The sequence below is a fragment of the Tribolium castaneum genome, chromosome 9, assembly GCF_031307605.1.
Source record: "Tribolium castaneum strain GA2 chromosome 9, icTriCast1.1, whole genome shotgun sequence".
Taxonomy (NCBI): Eukaryota; Metazoa; Arthropoda; class Insecta; order Coleoptera; family Tenebrionidae; genus Tribolium; species Tribolium castaneum.
Window position 1 is genome coordinate 539,222 of NC_087402.1, and position 16,523 is coordinate 555,744.

Sequence of the window (16,523 nt, forward strand, 5' to 3'; positions counted from 1 at the left end):
CAAATTTAATTTCCCAATCTGTAACGTGTGCACATAAGTAAATAAACGAATTAATTCCGGCATTCCATAATTCTGAATCAGTTAATTTTAACTCTGTTCCATAAATAAGTATTAAATTCTACGTCTTGTTTTAACGACCAGGGCCATAAAAAATCGAGCGAAAAAAATAAACACCAAAACAACTTTTTTTCTTTATTCAAAATGATTTTTAGAAGAACCAATCGGGTCGTAACTTTTGGTGTTCTTCCTCACTAGTGAATTCCAATCCTTTTTTTCCTTTCTGAAAGTGCGCCGTTTCCTCTTATTCGGGGAATAACTGACTTCGCTTTTGCCAACTTCGTCCACCACTCCGATGTGGAAATCACGCAAAATTCGTCGCTCAATCATTTTCCCTTTTTTCCCAACCACTAAAATTTTTTTCGTTCAATAAATCGGAAAAAAATAACTAGGCACCTTGTTTATCCTCAAACGACATGTTCGGCGTTCGCATGCCGTTATTTTTCAAAATATCGATGATTTCGTACCGCAAAGTCGAAATATCTTGTCTGATTTCAATAACATCGTCTTCAGTAACTCCAAATTCGTGTCGTTTGCGCTGTTCTGATGTATTGTAGCGTTTTAGTAGCAAACGAACGACCGAATCGTGCTTTGCTTTGATACGAAGCTGTGATTCTTTCTACAAATCGAGACTTTTAATTCTGCAAAAAATATACTGGTCTGCAAAAAATTGGATTATCGAATTTTGAGAAATTAGAAAAATCACTAAAAACAGATTTTTTTGCAGACCAATGTTGTTAGGGACTGACATTGCAAATTTTATTCTTCTTGCGCCTCAGTTTGAAAACCCGACAAAACAGTTCAGTGTTTGGCAAAATATTGAAAGGTGGAGGTAACACATCGTCATCTTCGAAGTACGTCATCCACAGCTTGCTTCTGGCGAATTTCCATTCAACGTCAGCACGTTCTGAGATGATTTGAAACGAGTTAGACATCATTGCGATCAACATATTCAACAAAACGATGATATTAATGACTGAGTACGAGCCAAACATTAGCAAGGCCCAAAACCGGGTGAAACTTTTGATCCCTGTTAGTTCAAATGAGAGCAAGTCAACCAAACCAAAGCTGGCCCAAAAAAGTGACTGGGACGTTTCAAATAAACTAAAAAAATATTACAGTTAGAAACAATTAATTGAAATAAATTACTTGGCATATCTCCTCCAGATCGTGCAAGCCTTGTCATGGGCCTCAAAATCGGGCATTCCGCCCCTGTGGTAACACTTGTTCTTCTCAAGTTCGGCATAATACCACAACAGTTGGTTCAAACCTGTGGTTTTGATTGAGTTATTTATAAAAGATCGTTCTAAGACGTACCACAACCGAACGCAAATAAAACCAAAGTATAAATAAAGAAGAACTTGACGATGTCAATAATCATGCGGCTTAGTGAGATTTGAAGTGGGCCCAAGTGCGGATTTACGCTGAATATGTGAACCAGCTTCAGGAAACTACAATTTTTTTAATACTGTAAGTGATTTGTAGCTTTGATTCGACCGATAATTTTTAATTTTAGAAATAAAAAACTATTTTTGTAATTTTTTTTGAACAAAATTTTACTGTCCCCATGTAAAATGTGCTGGGGAGTGGACTGGCGTTGAGAAAAATGCAAAAATTTTCATGGTTTCATGAGTTTTTTAAAAACATGAAACTTTAAATGTGTCTTGAGCCAAAACTATAACTCCGATCTATTCCTAGTTTGTACTGATTAAAAGGCAATTAAACGTAGATTTTGATGATTTTTTAGTTTATGTTGTGGGAAGCATCGTTGTGGAGAAAAAGCAATTAAAGTTTTGACAAAGCCAATTTTTTACTTTTTGTCACCATCTCAAGAAAAAAATTAATTTCAGTAAAAGTATAAGTCAAAATTATAAACTGTTAAACTCCGCGTATGTAAAATGTTCCAGGGAGTCGACTGGCATCGAGAAAAATGCAAAATTGTTCATGGTTCCGGAGATATTGACCGATTAAGTCGATAGTTTTCGTGTAGCAATTTTTTAAAAACATGAAACTTTAAATGTGTCTTGAGCCAAAACTATGACTCCGATCTATTCCTAGTTTGTACTGATTAAAAGGCAATTAAACGTAGATTTTGTCGCTATTTTAGTTTTTGTTGTGGGAACCATCGTTGTGGAGAAAAAAGCATTTAAAGTTTTGACAAAACCAATTTTTTACTTTTTTACCCATCCAAAGAAAAAAATTAATTTCAGTAAAATTATAAGTCAAAATTATAAACTGTTAAACTCTGCGTATGTAAAATGTTCCGGGGAGTCGACTGGCATCGAGAAAAATGCAAAATTGTTCATGGTTTCGGAGATATTGACCGATTAAGTCGATAGTTTTCGTGTAGCAATTTTTTAAAAACATGAAACTTTAAATGTGTCTTGAGCTAAAACTATGACTCCGATCTATTCCTAGTTTGTACTGATCAAAAGGTAATTAAACGTAGATTTTGACGTTAGTTTAGTTTTGTAGTGGGTATCATCGTTGTGGAGAAAAAAGCACTTAAATTTCTGACAAAGCCAATTTTTTACTTTTTTTACCCATCCCAAGAAAAAAATTAATTTCAGTAAAAGTATAAGTCAAAATTATAAACTGTTATACTCCGCGTATGTAAAATGTTCCGGGGAGTCGACTGGCGTTGAGAAAAATCCAAAAATGTTCATGGTTTCGGAAAAATTGACCGATTTACAAAAAGATGCCATTTTTTTTTAATTATTATTTATCAACCTGAAAATCATCGCAGCTGCAAAAGCCCCTTCGGCTATCAACATTGGCTCAAATGAGTTCCATTCCTCCCGTGGAAACCAAGGATCTTCACCCAGAGACTCAGCTCTCTAAAAAATACTAGTATTTATTTGCAAATTTCCAACAAACACTTGCCCGTGTTAAATAGATGGAACAAAGTCGTAAAGAAAGCCAAGCTACGTAAAAAAGATTCGTCACAAAATCAACAATATTCCACAAATCCGAAACGTATTCAAGCAAATTCGAGGCCCACAAGTGCTTGATCTCTTTGCACATTTTACCTAAAAAAACAAGCTTGAGTAGCTAATCTCAGATTATTTTTCATTTATTTTCAAATCGTTCCAAATAGTGGAAAAATATAGATTTTTGATCACTTTACATCTACATAAATTAGCATTAGCCTATTGATTTCCCTATACTTTTAATTAAATTGAGCCAAGGTGGGCTCTTCTGTCAACTCAAACATTATTACAGGTGTGGTTCACTCCTGTTTCATTATTCGTCACATGTGACAGCATTTCATCCAAAGGTAAGTTTTCCCTCATAATTACTTGAAACGTAGAGAACAACTGCACATTCGGCAAATCCTAAAAGAGCCCCACGTTCTTTCCTCTTCCATTCATCGACGAAATCTCTGGACCACCCTGTATCAACCCATTCCAAAATTGTGATTTCGAAACGTTGCGATGTCACGCCCAACAAAACTAAATAATTCGTTTCAAAAGTCACAGAAAAACATTTTTATTAAATTACCCAAAAAAAGAATATAGCTGCTTGAGTGGCAGATAAACTTAACGAAGGGTTTTTTAATGAAGAGACCCATTTTGGACGTTGGTAGTAGCATATAAACCAGGCAATAAACAGTAAACATTGCACTAAGTCTCATTAGTTGTAAGGTTTGTCCGAAGAGGTTTTTTCGGCGAAATCCGGGGAGTCCCTCGTACCTGTTATTAAACAGGGTGATTCAAAATGGTGACAAAAAACGTAATTTTTTATTAATTTAAATACAGGGTGGCCCAGCACGTATTTTAAGAAAATATTTTTGGTTATACTGATCTGGAACACCTGTATTTTCTGAATCACCCTGTAGTAAAAACGTTTCAAATTTTCAAATATCTACTGTTTGGTACCAGATTGTGCCTAAGATTTGTTGGACATTGGGATGTGCCACGAATTTTTTCTGTTTAAATTTTATGGCGAGTTTTAAGCGTCCCAAAGTTTGTTGTTCGCCCAAAACCCATGAAGGATTTTTTTCGTCGTAGTTCAACAGAATCATTAATTCTTCTGAGGTTTTTACATGGTCTAGGAGCAAAGCTGCGAAATTTTCCACAACAGTTCGCATGTTCTACAAGTGAGTGAGGTGAAGTTGGGTTTAGAAAAAAAATAACTTACGTTATATTCGGCTCGAAATTCGGTTTCTAGTCGACTGAGACGTCTCAAGTCGCCCGAAAGTTCGAAAGCAGTAAATAGAGGGTCAGTGGATGAGAGGGAAATGAGTGAAGGGGATGTTAGAGCTTTGTAGGAGTTGATCCGAGCTTGAGAATGTCGTAAAGAGTCACTTTGGTTTGAGCAAACGCATTCGTCACAACCACATCTTAAAAATTAATCAGGAAAAAAATTAAAAAAAATTTTCGAACGTTTGAACCGAGAGGCCGAATTAATTGTACAAATTTTAAAAAGTTGAGAAGAAAACAAAAACAATTCAACAAAAAAATTCATAAATCAAAAACTAAAAGCCGTAGAGCAAAACGGTTTGTTCCAGTGAATTCAGCGGCTCATTTTCTGTATTATACTAACTTTTCACGAGATTTAAAATTTTGAATTATTTTGCTTAAAATTTGCTTAATACACTTACTTACCTTCAAAAAGGTGGAAAAATTATTTTTTTTTAAACTTGTCCTATTATAGTTTTTTGGACTTTTATATGCTTTTACATCCCTCTAGAGTTGTTAAAAGTCCACAAAAAGTGAAATATTCGATTTTTTTATGTTTGATTTTTTCAATTTTCGTCGTAATTTTTGTCGATTTTGGGTACCCGGAACATGTGTCGAGCAATAGCTCCGGAACTATCAGAGATAATCCCATGAAGTGTATTATCGTTGGAAAGCTCTTTAGATTATCTATTTTTTTCAAAAAAGATTAATGTTCTCTGACTTATAGTTTTCGAGCAAATTGCTGACAAATGCAAAAATTGGTGAAATTTTAAAAAATTCATAACTAAAAAACTATTCGGAATTTGGTAATTTTCTCGATGCCAATCGATTCCCCGGATCATTTTGCATAGATATGGATCAAAATAGTTCCACATTTTAAAATAGTTTAACCGTAAATGAGAAAATAAAAAAATTAAAAAAAAGTTAACACCCCCCCCTTAAAATCGGTCAATTTTAAAAATGTCTCAAAGTCAAATAAAACCTATTCTATCTTATAGATTTTGATGTGCTCTTTCTGATGGAAAAAAGCGTTTTCTCCTAGTTCTTTTAGTTTGGCCGTAATCGGCGTATGAAAATTGAATTTTTTTGCGAGATATCGCCTTGAGTCCTATGCCATTTTGTAGAGTTTTTTATTCCGGTTGTCCACGATTTTTCCGTTTTTCGATAACTCTAATAGTTTGGCCGTAATTGGCGGTTGAAAATTGAAAAAAAGTGAAAATAGAAACATTTTTTGCGTTTTTCTCGGAAACTGTAAGACTTAGAGCAACGAGCAAAAAACCATCTGATAGCGCTTAATTTTATTTATTTTTTCGACCAAACCCGGAGCCCCTCCGGGCAACGGTTCTGGCTACAGAAGCGATCAAAGTTTTTCACTAAAAAAATTCATAAAAAAAAAACTAAAAGTCGTAGAGCATTGCGGTTGCAGTTTTTTTAAATCACTAAAGCAAAGTTTTATGCACTTGAAAACGGCTCCTCGGTTTAAACTTGTTCTTGTACAATCTCTCATTTTGCGCAAAACAGACTAAGAGAATTACCAAAAAAAACACCAAATTAAGTCGAAATTAAGCACATTTTTCTAGTCAAAAAATCAGAAATTTCGACCTAAATAGTGTAATTTTTCATTTTTCAATTTAATTACTTGACATCGTGAGGCAATGGAAGAGTGGCTCCTCTATCCAGCAACAGCTTAATAATCTCGTAATTATTTTTATGCCCGGCTAAGACCAGAGGTGTAATATCAGGTGTAAAAGTGGCCGAACACCGTTCGACTTTTTCCCAACTGTACAAATCGCCAACTTGATGCGTCCTCTCCTCCCAATCTAAAAGCATTTCAACCGCTTCCACAAATTCCTCATTTATTGCATGAAGCAATCCATCCTGCAATTAAAATTTCGCAGCACTAAAAATAAAACTTATTATTACTTGCGATTACTTTAACGTCAATCTGCGACTCAAGGAGAAGCTTCACCAGCTCGATATTTCCATTCTCAATTGCTATAACGAACGCTGAGCGATTTAGAGCATCGATGCAGTTTATATCAAACTCTTGATCGCCCTCACCACCACCATATTCCTCAATTATCCTATTATTTTTTTCGCAATTAATTTCTTGTTTATTTTTAAAAGCAAAAAACTTAGAAAATGGAATACAAAAACAAAATTAAAAAACTCTAAAACAGCAAAGAAAAAACAAAAAAAATGGAAAACTGAAATTATAATTAATTAAAAGACCATCAACCATCTTTATTGTCATGTATACTACATTTTTTCAATAAGTAATTTAATAGAAAAAAATTAGTGTTAAAATAATATTTTATCTACCCTTGTTAAAGTGCAATTTTACCCACTCAAAACAACTGACAATGAAATATGCTATAAAAAATTACCTGCGAACTGTAGCACAATCACCCCTTTCGGCATGAAGCAAAAACGATTTTTCCACCTGACTTAACGCCCTTTCATTATTACAATCAGATCCAAACATTTTCAATCACTTGTCGCATCGAGAATACTTTCAAGTTTGTATTGACCCTCACTATTAATTGAATTAAAATGCGGGACAAAGCCAAGAGGATTACTCCCAGGAGCGTTATATAATAGGAGTTTTGAGTTGGAAAAAATCACCAAAAATTCCTTATTGGCGCAATCAATTTTCTTAGTTGCTTTATTGCATTTAAACCAATAGTAATTTTACCAAAAAGTCGGTTAGTGTAATGCACTCGTTTGGTGTAATCTAATTTAATAAAGACAATAATGTGATTAGACCATAGTTATAAGCGCTTACAAGATTATTACTAACTTATTACTCGCCCTATTTTTCTAGAGAGTAATGTGATCGCCTAAATTTGTGCAAAATGGGGGATTCGGTAAGTTTCATTAAATTTTCCCCTAATTAATTGTCTTGTGATAGGTTGATGTTGAGGCTAAAGTCACACGCAAGACCCTAATCATGCCCAACTTGCCCAAGTCACTTTCAATTGAAGAAAAAAAATATTTATTGGCCATTGAACGTGGAGACATGGCAAATGTTCGCCGGTAATGGAATAAATAATAACCACCAACACAATTTAATAAGTAACACGATTATTTCTTCCAGAATGTTGCAAAAAGCCCACCGGAAAAAATCGTTTGATATTAATTGTGTGGATAGTCTAGGACGTGGTGCTTTATCGATTGCCATCGACCAAGAGCATCTCGAAATGGTGGAACTCCTGGTGATCATGGGAGTGGAAACTAGAGATGCTCTTCTGCATGCTATTCACGTAGAGTTTGTGGAAGCTGTTGAGCTTTTGTTGGAACACGAGGAGTTGATCCACAAAGATGGGGAGCCTTATGTAAGTTTTTGTTAACTTTATTTTGCTTCATTTGAGCAAATATTTTGCAGAGTTGGCAAAAAGTTGACATCAACACTGCCATGTTCACACCTGATATCACTCCCTTGACTTTGGCCGCCCATCGAAATAATTACGAAATTTTGAAAATTTTGTTAGACAGAGGAGCGACTATTCCGATGCCACATGATATCAAGTACGACCATAAATAAAAAAATAAATAAAAATAACTAAAAATCGTAGATGTGGATGTGATGAATGTATCAAAGAATCTGAAGAGGATTATTTACGACACTCGTTAGCGAGACTAAACGAGTACAAAGCTCTGGCAAGTCCGTCTTTGATTGCACTTTCGTCAAGTGATCCGATTTTAACAGCGTTTCAATTGTCGTGGGAATTGAGGAATCTGGCGTTTGCTGAACCGGTAAGTAGATAGACAATTTTTATTCATTCATCATGCAATAACTCCGGAACTATAAAACTTAGACTAAAAGTTTTAGAATAAAAAAATTCATAACTCAAAAACTAAAAGAGCAATGCGGTTTGTTCCATTGAATTCAGCGGCTCATTTTCTGTATAAAACCAACTTTCAACGAGATCTGACATTTTAAAATTTTTTGCAAAAAATTAAAATAGGCAATTTCTATAATGAAAAATTTTATTCAATAAAAAAATTCATAACTCAAAAACTAAAAGTCGTAGAGCTATGCGGTTTGTTCCAATGAATTCAGCGGCTCATTTTCTGTATTATACCAACTTTTCACGAGATTTAAAATTTTGAATTTTTTTGCTTAAAATTTCCTGAGTTATACACTTACCTTCATGGTGAAAAAAAATTTTTTAACTCGTTCTATCATTCTTTTATGGACTTTTATGAGCCTGTACATCCCTCTAGAGTTGTTAAAAGTCCACAAAAAGTCCATATGTTCGATTTTTTGATGTTTGATTTTTTCAATTTTCGTCGCAATTTTTGTCGATTTTGGGTACCCGGAACATTTGTCGAGCAATAGCTCCGGAACTATCAGAGATAACCCCATGAAGTGTATTATCGTTGGAAAGCTCTTTAGATTATCTATTTTTTTCAAAAAAGATTATTGTTCTCCGACTTATAGTTTTCGAGCAAATTGCTGATAAATGCAAAAATTGGTAAAATTTTAAAAAATTCATAACTAAGAAACTATTCGGAATTTGGTAATTTTCTCGATGCCAATCGATTCCCCGGATCATTTTACACAGTTCCACTTTATCAAATGCTTAATTCCAGGAATGTAAATCCGAATACATGGACCTGCGCCGCCAATGCCAACAATTCGCTGTCGACCTCCTCCACCAAACTCGCAGCTCCCAAGAACTAGCGTTCATCCTCAACCACGACCCAGCCGCCCCACCTTACGAAGAAGGCGAACACATGAAACTTGCACGCCTCGAACTCGCCATTCAATACAAACAAAAAAAAGTATTCCTCAATTAAACATCACTCAAAAATTCTAACAAAAAAAAAGTTCGTAGCCCATCCAAACATCCAACAACTCTTAGCCGCCATCTGGTACGAAGGCGTTCCCGGATTTCGGCGCAAATCCTCAACCCAAAAAATCATGATCATTGTCAAAGTGGCCGTTTTATTCCCCTTCTATTGCATGCTATACATGATAACACCCGGAACGAAAACCGGGAAACTAATGAGAAAACCCTTCATGAAATTCTTAATTCATGCCTCGTCCTATTTGTTCTTTTTGTGTCAGTTTTTACGTTCATCATTGGCCAAAAATTTAAACTTTGTTTCAGTTTTGTTAATCCTGGTGTCTCAACGAGCCGAAGACCAAATCATCGAATTGTTCGGAACCGAAAGCATGAAACAAAACCTACAGGAAAAGTACCGAAAACAAAGGGGAAACCCCCCAACTATCCTAGAATATGTTGTCTTGATTTATGTTATTGGGTTCATTTTCGAGGAAACTCACGAGATTTATGTGGAAGGAATGAAATCGTATTTGCGTAACTTGTGGAATTTTATTGATTTTACGCGAAATTTTCTTTATACGGCCGTTTTTTTGTTACGTGTGGCTGCCTATATCCAGCAAACTTCCGAAATTGAAAATGACCCTTTTACGGCATATATCAGGCGAGAGGAGTGGCAAGCTTTCGATCCGCAATTGATTGCTGAGGGGCTTTTCGCAGCCGCAAATATTTTCAGGTAATTGTGAAAAAAAACTACTGCGTTGAGAATTTTTTTGCAAAAAATGAAGCTTCTAGGTTTCTTTTTATATGTGTTGAAAATAATTCTTTATTATAATAAGAAGAGGTAAAAAAATGTTTTTTTAATTTTTTTTCAGTGCCTTAAAACTGGTCCATTTGTTCTCCATCAACCCACATTTGGGGCCGTTGCAAATATCGCTTGGAAGAATGGTCATAGACATTGTAAAATTCTTCTTTATTTACACTCTGGTGCTGTTTGCTTTTGCCTGCGGTTTGAACCAACTCTTGTGGTACTTTTCGGATTTGGAAAAGAAGAAATGTTACCATTTACCAAGTGGTGAAGCCGATTTTGATAATGCGGCCGATTCGTGCATGAAGTGGCGCCGTTTCGCTAAGTAATTTTTTTATTTATTTTTTCCTTTAAAAAAATCGCAAAAGTCGACGTAATTTGATAGTTCCTGCCCTTGTTTCTAATAAATAAAATTAAAGAAATTAATTGCTATTTTAGCGTTTTTGAGTCGTCCCAGTCGCTTTTCTGGGCCAGCTTCGGTATGGTGGACCTCGCCAGTTTTGAGTTAACCGGAATCAAAACTTACACGAGATTTTGGGGCCTTTTAATGTTCGGTTCTTACTCGGTGATCAATGTCATCGTTTTATTGAACCTTCTAATAGCCATGATGTCAAACTCGTATGCAATGATCGACGAACATTCAGACACCGAATGGAAATTTGCACGAACCAAACTATGGATGAGCTATTTCGAAGAAAGCGCTACTTTACCGTCACCCTTCAACATCTTCCCCAAACCCAAACACTTGTTCAAACTTTTGGGCTTGCGCAAGAAAGACAAAATACGAAAAATGTCAACGAAGCGAAGAAATCGCGAGGAAAAAGAACGCGATTACAAATATACTGCCGTTATGCGGGCTTTAGTTTGGCGTTATGTCTCAGCAATGCACCGAAAGCTGGAAGAAAACGCTGTGACTGAAGACGATGTTAATGAACTAAAGAGCGACATTTCGTCGTTTCGTTATGAATTATTGGAGGTGTTGCAGAAAAATGGCATGGATATTTCTTCGGCTGAAATGAAGGAAAAGGCCGTTTTGGGCCGAAAAATGAAAGTTTGGGAACGAAGACTGATGAAGGACTTTAAAGTTGCGCCGGTTGTTACGGAAGAAGAGGAAGAATTCATCTACCAACCCCCTCCAGAAGGCGAAAACTCCCTAGCCAAGTATTTAACACTTGATCAAGTTTAAAATTTGTAAATGTTTAATTTTAGGTTTCGGCGAATCGCGAGATTAGCTGTTGTTAACTCAAATTTGAGTAAATGGAGGCAGGTGGTCAAAGGTGCCTGCATTGCGTAAGTAATATCACGAAAAAATTTTTTTGCAAAAAATATTTCTTCAAGTCTCTGTAAATAAATTTGATTTTTGCCAAACAGGTCGCAGATTGGCCACTGCCACAGTCGCGACTCGTTCAAAAAGCAGCAAAATCTTCAAAGAGCGATGGAAGAAGCGCGGAAATTGAAAGTGAAAAGTCCGGATCAGAGTCGCGCCACGACTCCGATCCAACTTCCGGACACCACCGGATCCAACATCATTAAAATAATCCGGGGAATCACCCCCGAAACCGTCGATACGAAATATTGCCTAACTCCCAGAGACAAGAGTCCTTTGATTTCCATTTCTCCACCGAAAACGCCGGAAAAAGAACCGGATTTGATCAACTTAGAGAGTGCCAAGACCTCGCCCGTTCTCCCAGTCAAGGCTATGCCCTCTGATGATGTGTCGTTGGAATCGGTTGATAAAATTATCAACGACTCCAATTCTCTAGATGATGATAAAGTTAGAAGTTTGCCAACTTCACCAACTTCGAGTGACGATAAAAGTTTGGATAGTTTGAGCAAAAAAGCACTTTTCTCATCGGGAAGTTTCACTCCCGAAGAAAATGAGAAGAAAGAAGAAGAAACTGAGCCGAAAAATGTCACTTTTAGTTTTGATTTTATCGATGAGAGTAGTAAAGGGGAGAGTTCAGCCGAAATATTGAAGAAATCAGAGGAAGAAACTGAAGAAAATCTGGACAAAAGTGATGAACCGGAACCATCACTTGAAGAAACTAAGGAAGAAAGTGAAGAAGTACACGATCTACCTGAAGAAACTGTTCAGGCAAAAAGCGAAGATGAAGTTGAAGAGACAGAAAATAACGAAATAGAAGAACCTCAAGCCGACTTAGAAGAAAGTGAACCTCAATTGGACGAGAAAGAAGAAGAAAGTCAGGTCAAAAGTGAAGAACTGACGGTAGAAGAAAAAGAAATTCAAGTTGAAGTAGAAAAAGTTTGCGCCAAATCGGTAGATGAACTTGAAGCGCCAGAAAAAAAAGAAGAAGTTGAAGAAAAAATAGAAAAAGAGAAGTCTCCACTGGCCGTCAGAAACATCCAAAGAATAGGAGACCGCGGTCGAAGACAGCCAAAAACTGGCTGGCTTTAATTATATTAATCATTTGTACCCATTTTCAAGTTTATCAAACATTTATTATGTAAAATGTTGAAGGAATAATAAAATTTTGAACGCCTTAGTTTTTTATTATTTGACGGGATGATCGAGGGAAAGGTCACTCATTCAAACCCAAATCAATGCAAAATGTTTATTTTGTCGCTCGTAATGACAACAACTTAACCCTTGAGCTTCTTCTTGGGTCGGAGATTATTGGTGTGTCCACACTTTGTCTTGCGACAGTTGGTGGCACGTGGATGCAACCTGGCATAGCATTTGCGACAAATCATTTTATCGCAGTTGTATTTCTGGGCCAAGAGCCGCAAAGACGGCTCGATGATCCCACCTCGCAGACGCAAAACTAAATGAAGGGTGGATTCCTTCTGGATGTTGTAATCGGACAAAGTGCGTCCATCCTCCAGCTGTTTACCCGCAAAAATCAAACGCTGTTGATCGGGGGGAATGCCTTCCTTGTCCTGAATTTTCGCTTTGACATTTTCGATGGTGTCTGAAGGCTCGACCTCAAGAGTGATGGTCTTGCCGGTCAGAGTTTTCACGAAAATTTGCATCGTGGCGGCTGGAAAACAATCGCTTGTTTGGAAAATTCGGGGACTTAACCACACTTAATTCGGGGAAAATTGGCCTTTGGGATGGACTACTCAACACACAACCTCAACCAGACGGGAAAAAACGGCTTAGGACACACACACACACACACAAAACTGGCACGAAATTCGGACGCAAAAAATTCCAAGGGGGTGGGTGACATAACCTCAGTTATTTTTTTACCGCAAAAAATTGGCTTCCGATACGAAATATCACATGCAAAGTGTGTAAGGACACGTAAACGCAAATTTTGGATCAATTTTCGGTATTTTGTGAGGTTTTAAAGCAGAAATTTGTACTTACAGTTGCTACAACGTGGTCGCCACAATTATTCACCGAAAAAGACGATATCTAGGCAACTGTTTTATCGACAGGCAAAACAAGCGGCAAATTCAATAATTATTCGTAATTTCAGAAAAACCATTCAAAAATTCAACTCTTTTAATTCTAAGCCGTGTAAAATGATCCAATAGTTTTTTATTTATAAATTTTATTTTACCTGTTTGCTTTTATTTGTAATTTTCTCAAAAACTCAAGTCGGAGAACAATGATTTTTTTTTGAAAAAGATAGGTATTTATTAGAGCTTTCCATGTATATCATTAAAAAACGGTAAATTCAAATCGAATATATTTAAAATCACTTAAAACTAGCATATTTCTGATATAGGGCTAAATCGGAGGCTTTGGGTTCCGAGCCGCCGTTGATTCCCACATTAATATAATTCTGATAGACTTGAATCGACCTCTTATCGACCTTTGGCGGCTTAACTTGAACGGAAGAGTCCTCTGAAAAGTTACTTTGTGGCTTAAAAAGTGCCAAAGAAGGAAGAGTATTTGTGTTTTTCGCCGTTCCGTTTGCCTTCTTCCCGATTAAAACATACCTAAAAAACTCAAACAATTGTTGTACAAACAATAAATCATAAACTTATTACTTTTTGTACATCCCTACGTCGGTTTTTTTGGGTGTTTGAAGCTGCGTCCCGTAAATTTCCTTCATTGACGGGAAAAGCGCCTTAAAAGTGATGGGTTCTGGAGTACTCTCCTTTGAAGTAGTCCCTTGGGACTCATTCGTGTACGTACTGTCCTCATCATCGCACGAATCGACATCGGAACTAAAACAACAATTAGACGAATCCAAAAAATCCAAACTTCGGAGGACTATAAGTTAGGAGACGAAACGAGATACTTTTTCTGAACCCAAAAAAATAATACGATAGAGGAAAACAATTGGTATTTACCTTGAACTGGACGCAGCTGAACTGGTGGAACTTTGCCCCGTAACTGAAGGATTTTTCATTGCAAAACCTTTATTTGAATTCTCCTCCCTTCGCCTGACTGGCCTTATCCGTATTATAAACGGACTATAATCGGTAGTACAATTGGGCATAAAATCCCGAACCGAGTTACTAATTTTAAAGGCATAAACATCATTCAAAACACTCAATTCGTACGGTTTGTGATAATCAGCATAGGCATCTATCATTTCGGCGTCCTTTGAATGGACTTGAATAAGTTCAGAACATGCCTTCGTCATGTCATTATAGGCATACGGGAGGCATTCCAACACTTGCGCGTCCCACCATTGCGTCAACGACTTATTGGTGTAAACAATCGGTTTGTGATGGAAATAATAATCGGACGTGTAGTCCCAAATCTGCGGTTTGTTCTCATCCGGGATGAAAATGCCCAAAAATAGGTTAATGGTATTTTGCTTTTCCGCGTCCGAAAACGTGTTACTATAATAGCGGCTTAACGTCTGCATAATATCGTTGCCTTGCGACGTCCAGGGGGCTGTCTTCCGGTAGGTTTTAATGCGGTGCACTAACTGTGAGCCCCCATATTGCAAGGCAAGCGTATCGCCGTGATCCTCGTAAAGGCATTCCAACATTCGGACGCAATCCGTGTCGAATTCTAGATTAGGCGAGTCCAAAATGCCCAATGCGCATAACTGGTACCCGAGCACACATTTCCCGATTGCGAATTGTGCCGTATTCGTCCGATCGAGACAATCGACACAGTTCGTGCGTATAATGCCCGTTTGGACACTCCCGCGTTCGGTATAATGCCCCACAAGTGTGCTACTTTTCTGCGCGTAGTATTTTGCCTGGTTGTGGAAAAAACCGGTTTTCATGACGGCATTTTTCGCGATTTCGGCTAAATGCCCCATCACGTTGGCGTTATTGCCTTTGTTTTTCCGCGCCATGTCAAATGTCTTATAAATAATTTGGTAATCAGGCGGTAGGAATTGATTCAAGTACTTGACAGCTGTACTAAGTTCGTCGCTTAGCAACCGTTCTTGTTTCTTTTTCTCGCGTTGTTTGACTAGGTTAAGTATGACAATGGGGGCCCCATACCGCGTCAAAAGCTCGTTAAAGTGTGCCCCTGCCGTTTCGGCATACGGGTCATACAAGTCCATTGTAATGGCGGGTTTGGCCACCATTTTGCCCATATCTTGGCGCCAATGCCCCGGTATGGACCCCCGCATTTGAACAAACGAAGTAAACCGACTTTGACTAAACGAGGAAACCCCCGAATCGTGCACCATTTGCTCGGTTTCCACCTCATTCGCAACATCACCTTCGAAATTGGCGCCACGTTTCAAAAAGCGAGTCCCGGCGTATTTGACCGAACGTCGCGCGATCAGTGTGACGTAAACGGAACGCCCAAACACGTTAATGTTTGATTGGCCGATGAAACCGTGCGTCACATATAAGAGCCAATCAGGGTGGAGGTCGGGCTCGATGGGCGTGAGCAAGTGGGTGTTCCAGACGAATTTAAGGCGGGGCTTGGAGCGGATGCCGTAGTCGCATTGGCTGAGGGTGGTTAAGGGGTGGGGTTGTTGCCGCGTGGGGACGAACTGTTTGGGGTTCGTGAGGTTGTGTTGGAGGGTGTGGGTGAGGTCGTAGCTGTAACTGAAGTAGAAGTTGCTGGCGAGGTCGATGTTTTGGAACATTTTGACATAGCGGGGCTCATCAGGGTGGACAAGACGGATGGATTCATGGGGGATGTAGATCATGGAAGTGTCCTCGATTTTGTAAATTGTGTGGTAGCCAATAACTGCGACTTTGCGCCGTTTTGTGATCAAAATTATGTAGAAACCTTCAAGGAAACGGATGAAACCGACGATACCGAAGGAGGAAATCACTTTAGAAAAACCGCTGTTTGCGGATCTTTGACGATTGCCGGAGTCAATCATGTTGACAAGATCGTGGATTTCCTTCTCAGTGTATTCCACTTTGTCATCGTAGATTTTCAAGTCTTTGGCTTCCTGGCGGTCGATTTTTAGGACGCGAAAGCGGGTCTGGGTGTTGTTGGAGCCGACCAGATAATATTTCTGGAAATTGGGCTTAGTTTTTTGGGGCTATTTGAGTGCTTACGCACCGATTTCGTTTCGTATAAAGCTATTTTTTGGATCGAACTGATGATTGGGTGGAAAATAGCCCCGTTTTTCTCCATATTGTTGATTTTTGGGCACTTTAAGCTTACACAAGGTCACATTTTTTTGAATCAATTGGTGAAAAAAGTCATTTGACAGGTTGGAATCAAATGAGGTTATGTAAAAGGAAATCATGGTCGAAGGGAAATCATTACAGGCAGCACAGTAAAAATAAAACACCTTGAATAGAGCAAAATAATTTTAGAATCCTCCCATGTGGAGT

General features: G+C 37.8%; 4 protein-coding genes across 6 annotated transcripts; 1 reads left to right on the plus strand and 3 right to left on the minus strand.

The window, feature by feature from the left end:
• Window positions 1-179: 179 nt before the first annotated feature.
• trp (transient receptor potential) lies at window positions 180-6,788 on the minus strand. The gene is made up of 14 exons (XM_015979514.2): window positions 6,626-6,788; window positions 6,172-6,322; window positions 5,878-6,116; window positions 4,198-4,399; window positions 3,936-4,150; window positions 3,559-3,749; window positions 3,357-3,509; window positions 2,941-3,086; window positions 2,788-2,894; window positions 1,375-1,508; window positions 1,207-1,327; window positions 807-1,161; window positions 454-676; window positions 180-407 (listed from the first exon to the last, which is right to left on the minus strand). Exons 1-14 carry the CDS (start codon window positions 6,721-6,723, stop codon window positions 193-195), a joined length of 2,550 nt encoding a protein of 849 aa, XP_015835000.1. The 5' UTR covers window positions 6,724-6,788; the 3' UTR covers window positions 180-192.
• On the plus strand, window positions 1,412-12,327 carry trpl (transient receptor potential-like). Of its 3 annotated transcripts, none has more exons than XM_015979513.2 (12): window positions 1,412-1,527; window positions 7,150-7,274; window positions 7,336-7,573; window positions 7,624-7,766; window positions 7,814-7,994; window positions 8,835-9,026; window positions 9,073-9,307; window positions 9,356-9,764; window positions 9,904-10,161; window positions 10,275-10,997; window positions 11,046-11,126; window positions 11,208-12,327. In XM_015979513.2, exons 2-12 carry the CDS (start codon window positions 7,189-7,191, stop codon window positions 12,250-12,252), a joined length of 3,591 nt encoding a protein of 1,196 aa, XP_015834999.1. In that variant the 5' UTR covers window positions 1,412-1,527; window positions 7,150-7,188; the 3' UTR covers window positions 12,253-12,327. The 3 variants fall into 3 exon arrangements, with proteins under 3 accessions (XP_015834999.1, XP_064214847.1, XP_968598.1); XM_064358777.1 differs by lacking the exon at window positions 1,412-1,527 and adding an exon at window positions 3,316-3,334; XM_963505.3 differs by lacking the exon at window positions 1,412-1,527 and adding an exon at window positions 6,947-7,105.
• A 68-nt stretch (window positions 12,328-12,395) lies between these two features.
• RpL40 (Ribosomal protein L40) lies at window positions 12,396-13,277 on the minus strand. Its single transcript, XM_963426.4, has 2 exons — window positions 13,168-13,277; window positions 12,396-12,835 (listed from the first exon to the last, which is right to left on the minus strand). Exon 2 carries the CDS (start codon window positions 12,825-12,827, stop codon window positions 12,438-12,440), a length of 390 nt encoding a protein of 129 aa, XP_968519.1. The 5' UTR covers window positions 12,828-12,835; window positions 13,168-13,277; the 3' UTR covers window positions 12,396-12,437.
• Window positions 13,278-13,475: 198 nt separating this feature from the next.
• Window positions 13,476-16,429, minus strand: FIG4 (FIG4 phosphoinositide 5-phosphatase). The gene is made up of 4 exons (XM_963345.4): window positions 16,246-16,429; window positions 14,103-16,198; window positions 13,797-13,976; window positions 13,476-13,745 (listed from the first exon to the last, which is right to left on the minus strand). Exons 1-4 carry the CDS (start codon window positions 16,318-16,320, stop codon window positions 13,502-13,504), a joined length of 2,595 nt encoding a protein of 864 aa, XP_968438.1. The 5' UTR covers window positions 16,321-16,429; the 3' UTR covers window positions 13,476-13,501.
• Window positions 16,430-16,523: the final 94 nt, after the last annotated feature.